At 44.2% G+C, this 13,735-nt stretch overlaps 5 protein-coding genes across 5 annotated transcripts; 1 reads left to right on the top strand and 4 right to left on the bottom strand.

The window, feature by feature from the left end:
• Positions 1 to 1,073: 1,073 nt before the first annotated feature.
• DFL_008348 (uncharacterized protein) lies at positions 1,074 to 1,787 on the bottom strand (the record flags this gene model as incomplete). Its single annotated transcript, XM_067638068.1, has 1 exon — positions 1,074 to 1,787. The coding sequence occupies one exon, from the start codon at positions 1,785 to 1,787 to the stop codon at positions 1,074 to 1,076; it is 714 nt and encodes a 237-aa protein (XP_067485995.1).
• A 2,526-nt stretch (positions 1,788 to 4,313) lies between these two features.
• DFL_008349 (uncharacterized protein) lies at positions 4,314 to 5,318 on the top strand (the record flags this gene model as incomplete). Its single annotated transcript, XM_067638069.1, has 2 exons — positions 4,314 to 4,747; positions 4,814 to 5,318. 2 exons carry the CDS (start codon positions 4,314 to 4,316, stop codon positions 5,316 to 5,318), a joined length of 939 nt encoding a protein of 312 aa, XP_067485996.1.
• A 2,200-nt stretch (positions 5,319 to 7,518) lies between these two features.
• Positions 7,519 to 8,283, bottom strand: DFL_008350 (uncharacterized protein; the record flags this gene model as incomplete). The annotated part of the gene is made up of 2 exons (XM_067638071.1): positions 7,519 to 7,528; positions 7,589 to 8,283. 2 exons carry the CDS (start codon positions 8,281 to 8,283, stop codon positions 7,519 to 7,521), a joined length of 705 nt encoding a protein of 234 aa, XP_067485997.1.
• Positions 8,284 to 8,744: 461 nt separating this feature from the next.
• On the bottom strand, positions 8,745 to 9,671 carry DFL_008351 (uncharacterized protein; the record flags this gene model as incomplete). The annotated part of the gene is made up of 1 exon (XM_067638072.1): positions 8,745 to 9,671. One exon carries the CDS (start codon positions 9,669 to 9,671, stop codon positions 8,745 to 8,747), a length of 927 nt encoding a protein of 308 aa, XP_067485998.1.
• Positions 9,672 to 9,686: 15 nt separating this feature from the next.
• DFL_008352 (uncharacterized protein) lies at positions 9,687 to 13,359 on the bottom strand (the record flags this gene model as incomplete). Its single annotated transcript, XM_067638073.1, has 4 exons — positions 9,687 to 9,703; positions 9,782 to 9,801; positions 10,174 to 12,356; positions 12,439 to 13,359. 4 exons carry the CDS (start codon positions 13,357 to 13,359, stop codon positions 9,687 to 9,689), a joined length of 3,141 nt encoding a protein of 1,046 aa, XP_067485999.1.
• Between the last annotated feature and the right edge of the window lie 376 nt (positions 13,360 to 13,735).

Genomic DNA, 13,735 nt, shown 5'->3' on the forward strand with positions numbered 1-13,735 from the left:
GTTTTTTTTTTTTTTTTTTTTTTAAATTTGATGGGAGACTGAGATAGCTAGAGGAGGCGATGGAAATGTCAATAAGAATGGTTAATAAGATTGAGTATTTGTGCCTTATCCAATTTGATTTCCGCATAATGGATTTTGGCAGTGATTATAAATTGCAGAATTAAGAATGCATTAATGAGCGAACTATGTCCATGGTCATATGGTCCATGTCCTTCGCAAAGGGACAATAAAGTGGTGCCCTACTACAATACATACATAGGAGCATCCGCTAACTACTACACCAGTAGGCGCGGGTCAGACGACCTTGGTTGTAATTTCGAAAACTCAGTGGTCTAACCAAGACTAATCCAATCCCCCATCGCACAACTTAAACTATTTTAAACTTTGATTAACCCCCATTGTTCCACTCAATACCTTAGCTAACCTTGGCTATTATGTGACCATCTGTAGTGTCCTCTCCCACACCCTTCCAGCTATTGTCTGTATCTCTCTGATATACTCCTCATCAATAGGAAAATTCACCGCCGCACCCCAACACTTATCCGTGAACGGGTATCTTACAAAATGAGGTCCTCCTTACTGGGTTTACCATGATGTTTTTACAACAGTGACAGATCTGATGGGGTGCCTCGGTCGTCATCATAGCGTAATAGTCTCTCTCGAATAATGATCGTAAGACGTTGATTTTAGTCGCGGGGTAGAGCCGGTGCCCATCAGTTTGACGCTGTTGTGGTCCCGGGAAACGTCGAGGGAGCAGATTCGGTCGCCATAGTGGTGGTGGTGCGATTGAACCAGGATATCTTGGTGGAGCATACAAAGGTACGCACCTGCGACAGCAGATACATAGTTGATTTGTCTTTAAATGCCAAAAGTAGACGGGATCGTTGTAAAGCTGTAGGCATACACTGCATTTCAAAAAGAATGGTCGTTTATCGACATCGATTTCGCGAATGTAGATTTATACTGCCTGGCGAGCGGTGAGACCGGGTCTATCTGGCCCAGTGCGGATTATTGGATCGCGCGGCGATAGTAAGGGGTTAAAAGTAGAGCGTCTTCCATTTAGGCTTTTCCAACTATTCCGCATCTGATGGATATTTCGGAGATCCCCACAGCGGCATAATATGCGGCGGAGCGTAAATCATCATCCATCGCCCACAGTAGGAAGTTGGGTGGGAGGCTAGAGAGTACAGCGTTAACGTTCGGCCTAGGTCTCGGCCGAGCTCGAGGTCGAGATGGTGGAGTAGCACTAAAAATCCCGTCGCCTGGGACAGTGAAGTAGTAAAAGTCGCAATATGGAGAAAACTCATTCTTGACATTCTCAAGACACCGGCTGCTCCCAGAATTAAACTGGCAACGTCTAGTATATCTACTAGGCAGCTGAGGGAGATCACAACGCGGTACACCCAAAGCCCGTCGTTAGTGCCAATAATTCCTGAAGCTGATTCCCAAGAATCATAGGTTCCCCGGCGGGAGGCGGCGTAGCGTGCTTTGAGGTTATCTAGAAATTTAGAACGGAAAATATCCTCGTCTTCCCATGGAGCTCCAGGATTATCAAACGTCATTACGCCTGCTGTAGGTGCTATACCATCTCCGTTTACAGATCCTGGGATTAAACTTAAAGGGTCATCCTCATTTCCATCAATTCCGAAATTATTGCGATATCCTTGGTAGTATCCGTTCCAGCGGTTGGTCTGACGGAGAGTCAGCGCGGATTTATTGAGGTTATATGCGTTATGGTTATAATTGGGCCCGCTGCCCCAGTGAGGGACTGAGTAGGGGACAAACATTTGAAGTGCCGAATAAAGATTGGTGAGATATCGCGCTATGCTTTTCGGAGGATGGAGTTATTGCGATTGTTCGGATTCATTATAGGTCGAATCTTAAGATCAAAACCCTTTGGTAGGGTAACGTATATTGCATTATATTAGTCGAATGACGCTAATTGAAGAGAAAGTACTAAGTTTAGGCTTGCAGTGCGGTAATTTGGTTTATTCAGGTAATATAGTATTGATCATTCCCATTTATTTTCAAAACCAAGGCAAGATATATCGATATTAATGGGAGATCTTCATAAGACAAATCCCGCGTGTAAGCGCATTTCTACAACTGCGTTGCTGGTTCAAAACGCAACATTCTACACTAATTTCGAATATTTTACAAATTAACATTAATGCAAATCCGGGTAGTTTATGAGTATATATATATATCGTAGACGGCGAGAGTGCATAGTGCGCAGTATGAATTGACACATGTCCAGCATGGTTTCATTCAATATTAAGTATTCGATCGTTGGGTTCAATATCATTTTTATATCTACGCTGTATAGTGTGTGTTTACCCAACTTGGTCTCGCGACTTAACCCAATTTTTCAGCTCAAGGAGCGCATTGGTATGTAATTTCGTCTATTCCTCGTAGACGGTTAATATCGAAATTGCGCAACAGAGATGATAAGGACAAATTTTGTTTCGTTCCTAGTATCTGACGTTGGATCCTGTGTCCGCGACCCGATGGCCAGACCTCAAAAATGTTCTCCGAGATGACAGAGCCTTAAAGGACAAAGTTTTCCAAGTACGGTCGAAGCTCCGCAGAATGGCTAGTGGCTGTCCTGCCAATCAAGCCTCGAGCTCACCGGTTCAACAAACTCTCAATCCATCGAATTCTCTCAATAGCCTTATTCAAGGAGCGATGCAAGTAACTAAGCATTTAGACAGCGCCATTACTTCAAATGATCCCTCGAAAGTTGGATTTGACAACATTGAGGATGTCGCAGCGGAAATGAGCGAAGCTTTACGTTTATCTCAATGGAGTTATTAAGTTCCAACGGAAATTCTTGGTCGCTGCGCTGAAATCATATCCGTTCTGGATACAGAATATCAATATGGCACAAAATTAGATTTATTATGCGACAGGTGACTGCTCGACTATGGTTATCTATGCTGCATCCGATGGACATTGACCGAAGAAGATCTTAATGAGGACTTAGATAGTAGTTAGATATTCTGATTAGCGTTAGTTAATTCTGAGGCCGTAGTCTAGAAGTGGTTCAGTCTTTTTATCTATTACGTACAGCCAGTCCTTATCTATATTGTCCTTCTGAATGAGTAATTGAAATACTATCCTATTTGGGATCATGAGTAATACATCCTGCCATAGACCCACAAAAATCCTTTTTATTTTCTATGATTGAAGATCTCGTCAATTACTGAATTAAAATTTGTTCGTTGGTGATAGAAATCCACCTGCAGCTTTCACTGGCCCAAGCGACCAAAGTCGACGAGTCTTTGCTCTACTAGTCTCAAATAAAAATCAACAAAAGGCTTCCAAAGGACATTTAAGATCACGGCTTGGCGCTGAAGTGCCGGCGTAAAGCTTAAATATGAGGATTTCGCTTCAACATGAAATTCGAAGTAATTGCAAACAAAGCACACGTAATATCGACAACCGGATAGCCGGTACGAATGATCCTCGCTCGGAAACACTGCCGACTTGTCGGCGAACCTTGCCAAGACGGCCAAGATATGCAGACATGCAAACCGGTGGATAGGCTTATGTCTTGACCTGGATGAGGTGGAAGTATACTAAAACGGTCTGTTTCTCGATATAGGAGGGTTATCCTGATGCTAAAGCCATAAAGTCCCATCTTGATATCATTATTATCGTCGTCACCCATGCAATTCGCTTAACAGAAGCCTTAACTTGTTCAAGGATTTCGGCATCTATCATGTAATTAACTCAAGCTTTCAAATGGAGTATGCCACAAGCCCACGGGAATATGCGATCCCTAGCTTAACAAACCACTGTCACCTTATTGCCTTTCTCGTTAAACGAAATGTTGCAGCACTTAAATCGAAACGCCATGTGCAACCGTTCAGGATAATTCAGAGCGAGGTTCCCTCTCCCAGATACAACATTGACTCCACCTTTACGATGAATTATCCAATAAGAACAGCATAATCAGCGGCTCTGGTAGCTTCAACGTCTCTAGGTGCCAAATGTGGGGTGTTCCTCCCGCCATAACCAATTTGGTTAGGTTCAGACGAAATTGTGGAGGTGCCAAACATTTCGCAGCGAAAATGTATATAACAGCCACCGCTATCCCTCTTGAGATCACGAAGAAGAAAAGAAAAACTAAAGGGTTTATATCGTAGGGTTTTTCCCCATCGACAATTTAAAGTTCTCCAGTTTTTTGGTAGACGTTCATTCATTCATCTAACCACTTCTCTCGTTTCTTGCCAATTGGTCGATGCTTTGAAAGCTTCCCAAGTCCACTCTCTAAATCACATTCATTTTACAACAAATCCAACACATTCACTATGGTTGCAATCAAAGTTTCTGCCCTTTTGGCACTTCTGCCACTCCTCGCCATGGCAGATGAGGCTCCTGGCTTCACTATGGACCAGAACCCAGGAAAATTGGTTCCTAAGATTCCATCCGGCTCCAAAGACGAGGCCTGTATCAAGGCCTACAAGGAGCGCCACATCGAATGTGTTCCAGAAATTATGCACCTGGTCACATTAGGCGACCCGAATGAGGTACCGACTGAAGTTCAGCTTGAGGAAGTCTGCACAAGTACTTGCCTTGCCAGTTTGCGACGGTGGATTCGTGGTAGCAGCGACTGTGGACCAGAGAAGTTCTTGAAATTCCTGAAGCTGTCGAACAGCACAACGACAGATGCTGGGTATAAGACCACGGATTTACAGCAGTTTTTCCTCAACGGTGTTTATTGGGATAAGTGTCTTGTGGATCTGTAAGGTTCAGCGTCTATTATTAAAACTCTCAAATAAGATACTAACGCTATAATTCGTAATATTAGTGTCAAGCCACAAAACGGCGGCAGCAAATGGTGTGTTCTCCAGTGGGAGGAAATCATCGCTGCAGAGACTAGCCATCCCCCCGATTTGTTCTCCGTCTCAGACCCAGATGATTTCTGCAAGGACCAAACTTGCGGCGCCCAATTCGCCTACCTTTCCGCACCTAAGAAGTACATCAGGAAACTTGATGATAAGAAGGGGCTTAAGGCTGGTGAAGAGCCAAAGATCAAGCTAATCACTCTCAAAGAGGCCTGCCCAAAGATCGATACTAGCAAATTTCCCAAGAGGGAAGAAAAAGTCACTGCTTCTGATTTGGGTGAACCAGTGGCAGAGGCCAAGAAAGCTGAGACTGATGATACGTCAACGAGCGAAAAGTCCACTTCAGAGAGTAGTACGAGTACCGGGGCTAAGCCAGAGGCTTCCGTCAATGGGGCCCAGGTGAAAATCTTCCAAGCCCGCTTTGCTGTCTCCGCACTTCTCGTAGCAGTCGGCGCCCTAATTTTGTAAATGCTGTTACTCTTTAACGGAAACTCGAGAAAAATAGCAATTATGACGAGGGAAACCCGTAAAGGTCAAAATCCTTCAGCGACGAATATCGAATGTATGAGTTCGCGACCGAAATGATCTTTTTTGGGAGTCTCGTTTGAAATTATTGGTTTAGTATTGAACAGTTATGCTGCATGGATTTTTTCCCTTGATGGACTGGGCATCTTTTGGAGTTATTTTGTTACTTAACTGTATCCTAGATTTCAGAATGAAATTGACCCAGAATATAACATTGGTGTTACTTCCTTTGCGGCTCCAATCACTATTTTCATAAATTGGCAAGGAGTATGATATTATGCAAAAAGAAAAGCGGAACTCTAGGTCGCTACTCAAGCCCAATGTGATTATCGTGATTTTCCGTGTTATAATTGGCGACCTATCTGCATTCAATAATCTGACGTAATTGCCTAAGATGCTAAGTGCTTGATAAAATTTAGAACATGCTTAAGGAGTGAAATTTCTAGTGCAGCTCTTTCAGGGCAAACCCTGTCGGCCGAAACACGGGTATTTGATTTGACCTTTCGACAATCGTCATCGAACCACAAAACTTTGCGTCTGTAGAACCAATCAATACTCTGCCGATGGAGACGTGGGAACATAATTTTAGTCACTAGTATAGCGCGATTCGAGATAACTACATTGTCTCTCAGAATTTTCAAGCATAAAGCCATGGCTACGACATAACTCTCTAAAAGTACCATCCATCAAGGCCATGCATTCCGGCCAGGATAGCTCGTATTAATGGTTACACATAGTCGAAATCGTGCTCCTGCTGTGCAACTGTAGTAGGATGTTGTTACACAAGCAGGAGTTTCAGAATAGGAAACAGCTAGCTTGGATAAATTTTTCCTTTGTAAGATAGAGTGATGACCATATGGTGTACATGAAAGAGAGGCTAGACTAGCAAATGTAAAAATTATGATTCATAAGTACCACTGAAATAATGTGATATAATCAGCATAGGACTACTATGCTATGGAGATTTTGTCAGTTACGTATCACAAACCTGTCAATAATGGAGCTCTTGAACTCTGGTAGTAAGGGAAAATATATAGCAGCTACCATTTCATGAAAATTTTGTCACATTCAAATGGGTTTCATCTAGCTTCCTAACGTCCATAGTAGTTCCAGTGAGCTCAAGGGTCGTGATATCGTGGGATATATGGCGGGATTTGATTCCTATCCACAATACAGCATTAGTATTAATTTTTGCAACTTGTTTACCCGGATTGCTGGCACGGCATTGTGGGCACCTCAAAATCCTTACTAGATCTCATATCCTTTAAGACCATTTTGATGGTCCTCCTTCTAACAAGCCTGTGCACACCCACGCTACAACTATGGACCATAGCCCGCTATGCCATTGGCTGCATGTCTTCACTCGGCCCACAAACGGGCTGCGAGGCAGGAAATATCCCCTGCTACTGCAACAACTCTACTAACCTCCAAATACTCAACGATTGTGTCACTACAAACTTTTCTAGGGGATTTGAAGGAGCAGACGGAGGCGGTTCATTTTTTGAGGACTTCATTTGCTCGAGTTTAAGTTCTAGAACGGCTTCTAGTCGTTTATTAACATCGACAGTAGGAACGAATGGGGAGGGGTAACAGGATTCAACAAAAACAGAACAAAACACAAAGGCCTACTACAGATTCACTGGCTACCTCAACGTCGCCACTACAACCTAGTTCGGCGCTATTGAGTGGCACTGACTCTAACTCAATATTTACAACCACCGCCTCCACGAACAACGACGCCTCTGCTACCCCCGTTGATACAACACCCCCCATCCCCCCAACAAGTACAGAAACTATGCCGCCATTCCCTAGCGAAACAAAGCCCGCAGCAGCAATCATTGGGGGCACAATTGAGGAAGGGAGCCAGAGCATCTGTAGTGGAGACCTTATCGTGAGTTTTATATCGGACGGTAGAAGGAGGGATACAGTTATGACGACTGGGTCAAGATTATAGCATTAGTTAGGGGGAGAAAAGACTAAGGACTAGCTGAAAGACTGAAATATTGTATTAAATTATGATCGATGAACTATAAGAATCAAATAGGGGGCCTACCTGTGGGAAGAGTCTCGCGGTTTTCATGAGTATTACGGATGATGGGTAGCTCAAAAGTCTTAGAGTGGTATTAGCCGAGGTTATGGTGCTTCACAGGTTTCTAGACGACTATTAGTAACTCTCTGATGCTTTAGATATATTATAATGGCGATAGTCTCACCGTCCATGGGGCGAAGAAACGATCCAAGTTTTACCCTTGTTTGAATACTTCTTACTACCCTTTTGATCATTGGCATTGGTGTCCTTTGGGATATACTTGGAGTTTAATTTCAGAGCCACAGACCTTTTCCCAGTTTTATCCGTGACAGGAACTTCTACCAAAATATCCTTCATTTCCAAAGCGTCATCAAACTTGTTGTCACTTGTTTCGTTGTCCCCAGCAGCGGAATTGGCAGTTCCCTTTGCTGCATCTTCATTTTTCATCATCATCTCTAATCGTCGATAATGGTATAAGGCTCGGAACAAGATGAAGCAAAAGAAATCCGTCGAAAGAAAGATTAAGATAATCTCCCATGGAGGCAAAATGCTAGGTGGCTGTGAAACACCACGTGGGGGACTGACAGCAGTTCCGAAGATTGTGAAAGTAGCGACGACGAAACCATTAGTTATAATGCTGAAAATGTGGGTGGATGTCGTCTCAGTTTGGGTTCCACCGCGATTCTTGAGATACTCATCTGAAGTGGTAATCGCAGTTCCTTGTTGCCTTTCGACTAAAGTATCTGCGATATTCCCAGCGGTGTGTTCTGGGTTGACATTTCGTTTGAATTGAGTGTGAGTGTGAGTGGAGGTCCAGGGGGTTGGAGTCTCGAGGTTCGTGTAGACTACACCTTCGAGGTTGACATTGACTTTTCCCATCGTGAGATTTGTATGAGATATATTTGAACTTAAAAGCTATGCTTTAAAAAGGGTTCTTCGAGGCTATTAGTGAACCTCAAGAGTTGGAAAGTGGGAGGTAGGAATCAATATAGAGGGAAAGATATGCGAATGGAGGAAGGAAGGAGAGCTAAACAGTTGAGAGAATTTTATACAGAGATTTTGGAGGGTGCAGAATACATAAGTATAATATACACTACCCTGTTGAAGCTGGGAGAGTGCAAGTAATAATAAACTAAGTTTAATAAAAGTGTAGCTTGATAGAATATTGTGAGTTGATGAATAGAGGGGTATGAGTGATGAATAGAATAGCATGAGTTGATGAATAGAATATTATGAATTGGTGAATGGATAAGGGTGTCAAGCCACCACAAGAAGTGACGAGACTGCACAAGAAGCTTATTGAAGCCTCAATGGGCTTCAAACTTCCAGGGCATTTATAACTAGACAATATCGTATGGGTCACGGTCAAATCCACTTATATGAACCTCCCATCCTTCGACATCCAGCATTTCATCACTGCCTTCTTCCTCGACTGTTTCTTCCCAAGCTCTGGGTAAGGTTTCAAGAAGCTTCTGTCTCATGAATGGAAGATAGCCCCTCTCGGTATTCGAATGGAAACAAGCAATGACACTAGTTCCACTCTCCTTAGCAGCAAGTGCCTCATGATGGCTCATCTCACCAGTGAAAAGCACGTCTGCCTTTACATCCCTGAAAACGCTTCCTCCAGATCCAGCACATATCCCAATTGTTCTGATATCCCGTTCTGTCGGCGCAACGGTATGGCGCTTAGCCAAAGCAACCTGTAGATAACTCATGCCCAGGAACCCCTTGACCCTTTCAACAATACTTTTGATATCTGTAGGCTCCTTTAGTGTTACTAATCGACCATATCCGGCACTTTCGTGTTCAGTTCCCTGAGCGGAGGCACACGGCTGGATTGCTGTTCTTGAAGCTTCATATTCTTCGCCCCCGGAAATTCCACTGGCCAGCCAGTCATTTATCCCTCCTCTAACGGCATCTACAGCAGTATGTGGACTGTATACGCTAATGCCAGCTTGAACCAACCGCAGTAATGTTGTTTGTTGGGCGTTATCGGTAGTCAAAGACTTCAAAGGGCGAAAGATGATAGGATGGTATGTGACCACCATAGCCGCGTTGAGGCTGATGGCTTCGGTGGCTACCGCCGTGGTCAAATCGACCGTAAGCAGGATTTTCGGGGCCCTGAGTGTCGAAGAGGATAGCGTGAGAGGTGGTGGGGAGAGCAACAGCCCGGTATTGTCCCAAGCTTTGTCCGCAAGGTGCTCAGGATAGAGCCGCCGGAGGGTAGTCAGGATCGTTCGGAGGATTGGAGACGATGGAGCAGACATGATGGAGTGTGGTATCTATTGTCGACGGGTACCTGTATGCGTATGTATACCTACGTAAGTATATGCACATATGCACACGAGCATGTAGAGATTTAGACTAATGTAAGTACATGTAGCGTCACGGGCGAGGCTTTATAAAGTGAGGTCTTAGCTAGAATTCCTAGCAACACATACCCGTTTTTTTTATTAATGCACCGAATTTAATAAATATTGAAGTAAATGCTACACATATTTTTTTGATAAATTTTATATAACAAAACTGGCAGATCTAACATAGTATCAATAAAATCGTGTTATTAGGAATTCTAGCCCAAACAGACAAAACTTTGGTTTACGACAGTCCACATCTTGCGCTGGACCATCCGCAAATACAAGACGAGAATAAACCAATTTACCACAAACTGCGTTCCTAGGTCTGTGTTGGCTTCGAAGTCTCAGCTCGGTCTAGAAAAGCTAAACTTTGGCCTTTAAAATCTCGAAACATTCTGAATATATACTATACAGACCCCCAAGGCCCCCGTAAATAGCTCCCCTAACCGTGCCAAGTCCACCCGCTGGTTTTCCTATGTCCCGCCGTGAGATAGCCTTCCCACCGCTAGACTTTTTACTACCAGATTTGCCTCCCCCAGATCTTCTACTGCCAGTTTGAGGTGCTTCGACTTTGAACAAAATGTGGAAATTTGGCATATCGTTGGGGGGCGGGTATGGGATTTCGTCGCCTGAGCCGTCTTCCGAGCCGCTATACGCGTCGTGGTCATCCTCAAATCGGAGAACTGTGGCCTGGGTGATTCGCTTCCCTCCGAGCCCGTTCGAATGGTCGTACAACATTCGGGAAATTGCCCGCCCGAAAACAGTCGCTAGTAAAGCATCAAAGGAATCTTGCAACTTGGGATTTTTAGATGATTCTTCGAAAATGAGATATTCAAGTACCCGGGAATTCTTATCCGTTCCAATTCTTTGTGCCTTCACAAAGGCTCTGTGGCGCTTGAATATATATCTAGCAACTGCTGTGAACCCTCGATTTATAATACTGTCCGCCCCAATATATTTGAGGTCAGTTAACCTGCCTCTTGGGTCAACAGGTTTCCGGTTAACCTCGTCGTACCATACGCGATATAGTATCTCTGAAAACCGTTGCTCTTTAGGGTACGCCCGGTCCTCTGATTTAAAGGCCATTTCAATAACGAGCAGCCCATCGCTACGAGAATGTGCTATGTCATACGCAAAACCGATGCTTTCTGTATCCTCGCTCGCGATATTCGTTTCCCCTTTGATGCTAGGAGTTTTGCCTGTTAAGATGTAATAAGGCAGGAAGGGTGTCTTGTCAGGCCTAATCGCATAACTTTTCGATTGATGCTGCACTTTATAACCGTTATCTGGGTTCATAATTATATCGGAACCTGCACGGGAAACATCCCTTGCCCGCATGAGCTTAGGGTTGGTTCGCATATTTTCACCTATTTTCACATGATCTTCATACTGCAGATGATCATTTGCCGGACTCTGTTCGAAGTCTTCTGGATCCCCGGGTGGGAAGGACCCAATTTTGTATAGCAGGTGATGGCTTTGCGTTCCATCCAGACCGACGCTTGAAAATAGCCGAACTTCTTCGATTCGTCTCATGCCAAGGGCTTCAGAATGATCCTGAAGCATTCTGGCAACTGCCTTGCCGCTTTCGCACCCTACGAGAGCTCTGAATGCTTTAGTAATCCTCGGGTCCTCGCGTCCATCGGTCCACTGCTTTAAATTTATTGTACGGGCAGTAAAATCAATTTGCATTGCCTCCTCACTGTCTGGGATATCGTTGATTTGCAATCTTCTCGAGCCAGTCTCGCCTGCCTTGACATCCGCAAAGATAGAAGTTACTGCATCGATAACCGATATCGTATTTGTATCTTTTGGGTTTTCGATGATAACACCACGTAGCTTTCTCATGCTCTCCGCTTTTTCGAACGGTGTCAGATTCGGGTCCTCTTGGGCTCTTTCAGTTACCCCAAACCATATTCGGTAAAATATTTCACTAATAGAGCTCTCAATTGGTGACCCCATATCATTTAACAGATTAATATCCCTCAGTACCAATACCCTAAGCGCGTGTGAGGCTTCAAAGTCGTAAATACGTTTGCCTGGCTCCAGTCCCCCGGACCATATGTTATTCACCGATATCCTATCAACAATCCTAGGGCTATGAAGTTTTAGGTCTCTCAATACCTCCGCTGACAAATACTTAGCAATGAGATAATTAGTAACCCCTCGCGGGTCGAGTGGAACGGCTCCCCCAAGTTCAAGCTTGTAGTTATTTTCTGCTTTCATAATAATTGTTGAGCCGCTTGTTGATGTATCGGGTTTATTAAGGATTTTTAGAAAGTTCTTCCCTAAGGTAGCGGCGAGCTGATAGGCGCCGTTACCACTAAATCCTGAGCTTGAAGTTGTGTCTGGACCCGTTTTGGAATCCGTATCCGCCCTTTTATGAAACTTTCGAAACCGGGTGCCTACACGAGAGTCAAACTGGTCCTTTTTCTCCGTTGAGACGTTATTGTGTTTAGATCCGACTGGCTGGGTGAGGATTTTGCCGGTGCCGTCGCCCAAGGATGTAGGCATCCAGGAACTCTGCTCAGTTTTATTATCACCATTACTCTGTTTCTTCCTGCGATCCTGAGCCGATGACCCCAACCTTAAGGAGTCCTATTTAATGTTAACGTTAGTAAAAAGATCACTACACATAAAGGGATTTTTTCTAGTGGCTAAATCAAATTCACTCTCTTACAAAATGAGAACCCGGGCGAGAGAAAGCCGGATCATATGGAAGCTGAGAAGGTTTCCAATTCTCCTTCGGCAATCTAAGAACCCCAATCCTGAAAAGTACACAAGGATTATCTCCACCCGTGCCATAGAAGAAAATCCTTATCTGAACTACTGTTTTCCCACCTAACACATGCGAATGTTGATTCAACAGATATGCTACCCCACGTCCATTTTCACTGCCGAGAATGGCATTAAAGGCTTCTTGTTCTACGATATTGTCTGAAACTGCTTTGAGAATTAATAAGAATCCAGGCTGAGTCCCAATTTTTTCATCGCCTCGCACTTGTCGTATCTTTTCCGGCAGCAGTTCTGCAACTCTGTCTATCGCCTTTTGTGTTCGTGTGTTTTCTACGTCCTCATGGATGATATACTTTAGATGCCCAAGCTTTCTTAAGCTGTGTGCATCTAAGGTATCAGGATTTCCAACCGATCCCCTGACCTCTTCGTACCAAACACGAAACATTATCTCTGAGAATAGCTCTTCCCTTGGATTTCCCGCATCCCTTTCTTTGTACGCAGAATGGACTATTAGAAGGCCAAGATCGGCTGAAAGGGAAAACCCGTACGGGAGAGCTTCTTGTCCGGGTTTTTTGCCTACGGGATTTTTAACAAACATGGATAATAGAGACCTAGGTGGCTCTCGCCCGAGTGCTAGGAACACATCCAGAAACGGCGCCCCGCTAATTATGTCTTTTGCAATCTTGACTGGATCGTCCCTAAGTGACTGGATATCGAGTTGGTAATTAGCTGCCGCATTGCTAATGAGCAAAGAACCGGTTTGGGAAAGATCGAAATTGGGAACTGGCATCACTCGAAGCCAGTATCCTTTTAAAGCTAGCTCTTGATACGCGCGATCGGCCTCTAGGCTTGAAGCGTCCTCCATTTTTACGTATTGTGATGAATCCAGGTTTGTACCCCCTAGGCCCCGCTTTCGCAGGTGATCCGCATGTTCTAGCTGACATTTTATATCTTGCTGGAATGGAGACGGCCATCCTACCGAATGATTGAAGATACCGTGTTCAAGGTGCTTGACGTCGCAAGCTTGCGGGATTGTTCGAGCGAGCGTCCAGATAGGGACCCATGGCTGCAAGAAGAAGCTGAAGAATAAGAGTAAATAGAGAAATAAAAACATTATGCTAGTAGTAAACCGAGTTTAGAGGATGTTGAGTGTGTAGTATAGTAGTTTCATTTAGATATAATTCGAAGTCTGGAAGGAGGGACTTCAAACCGCAAAGGACAGTCAGTAGACTTATTTATCG

This window comes from Arthrobotrys flagrans (assembly GCF_004000055.1).
Source record: "Arthrobotrys flagrans strain CBS H-5679 chromosome Unknown unitig_1, whole genome shotgun sequence".
Classification (NCBI taxonomy): domain Eukaryota; kingdom Fungi; phylum Ascomycota; class Orbiliomycetes; order Orbiliales; family Orbiliaceae; genus Arthrobotrys; species Arthrobotrys flagrans.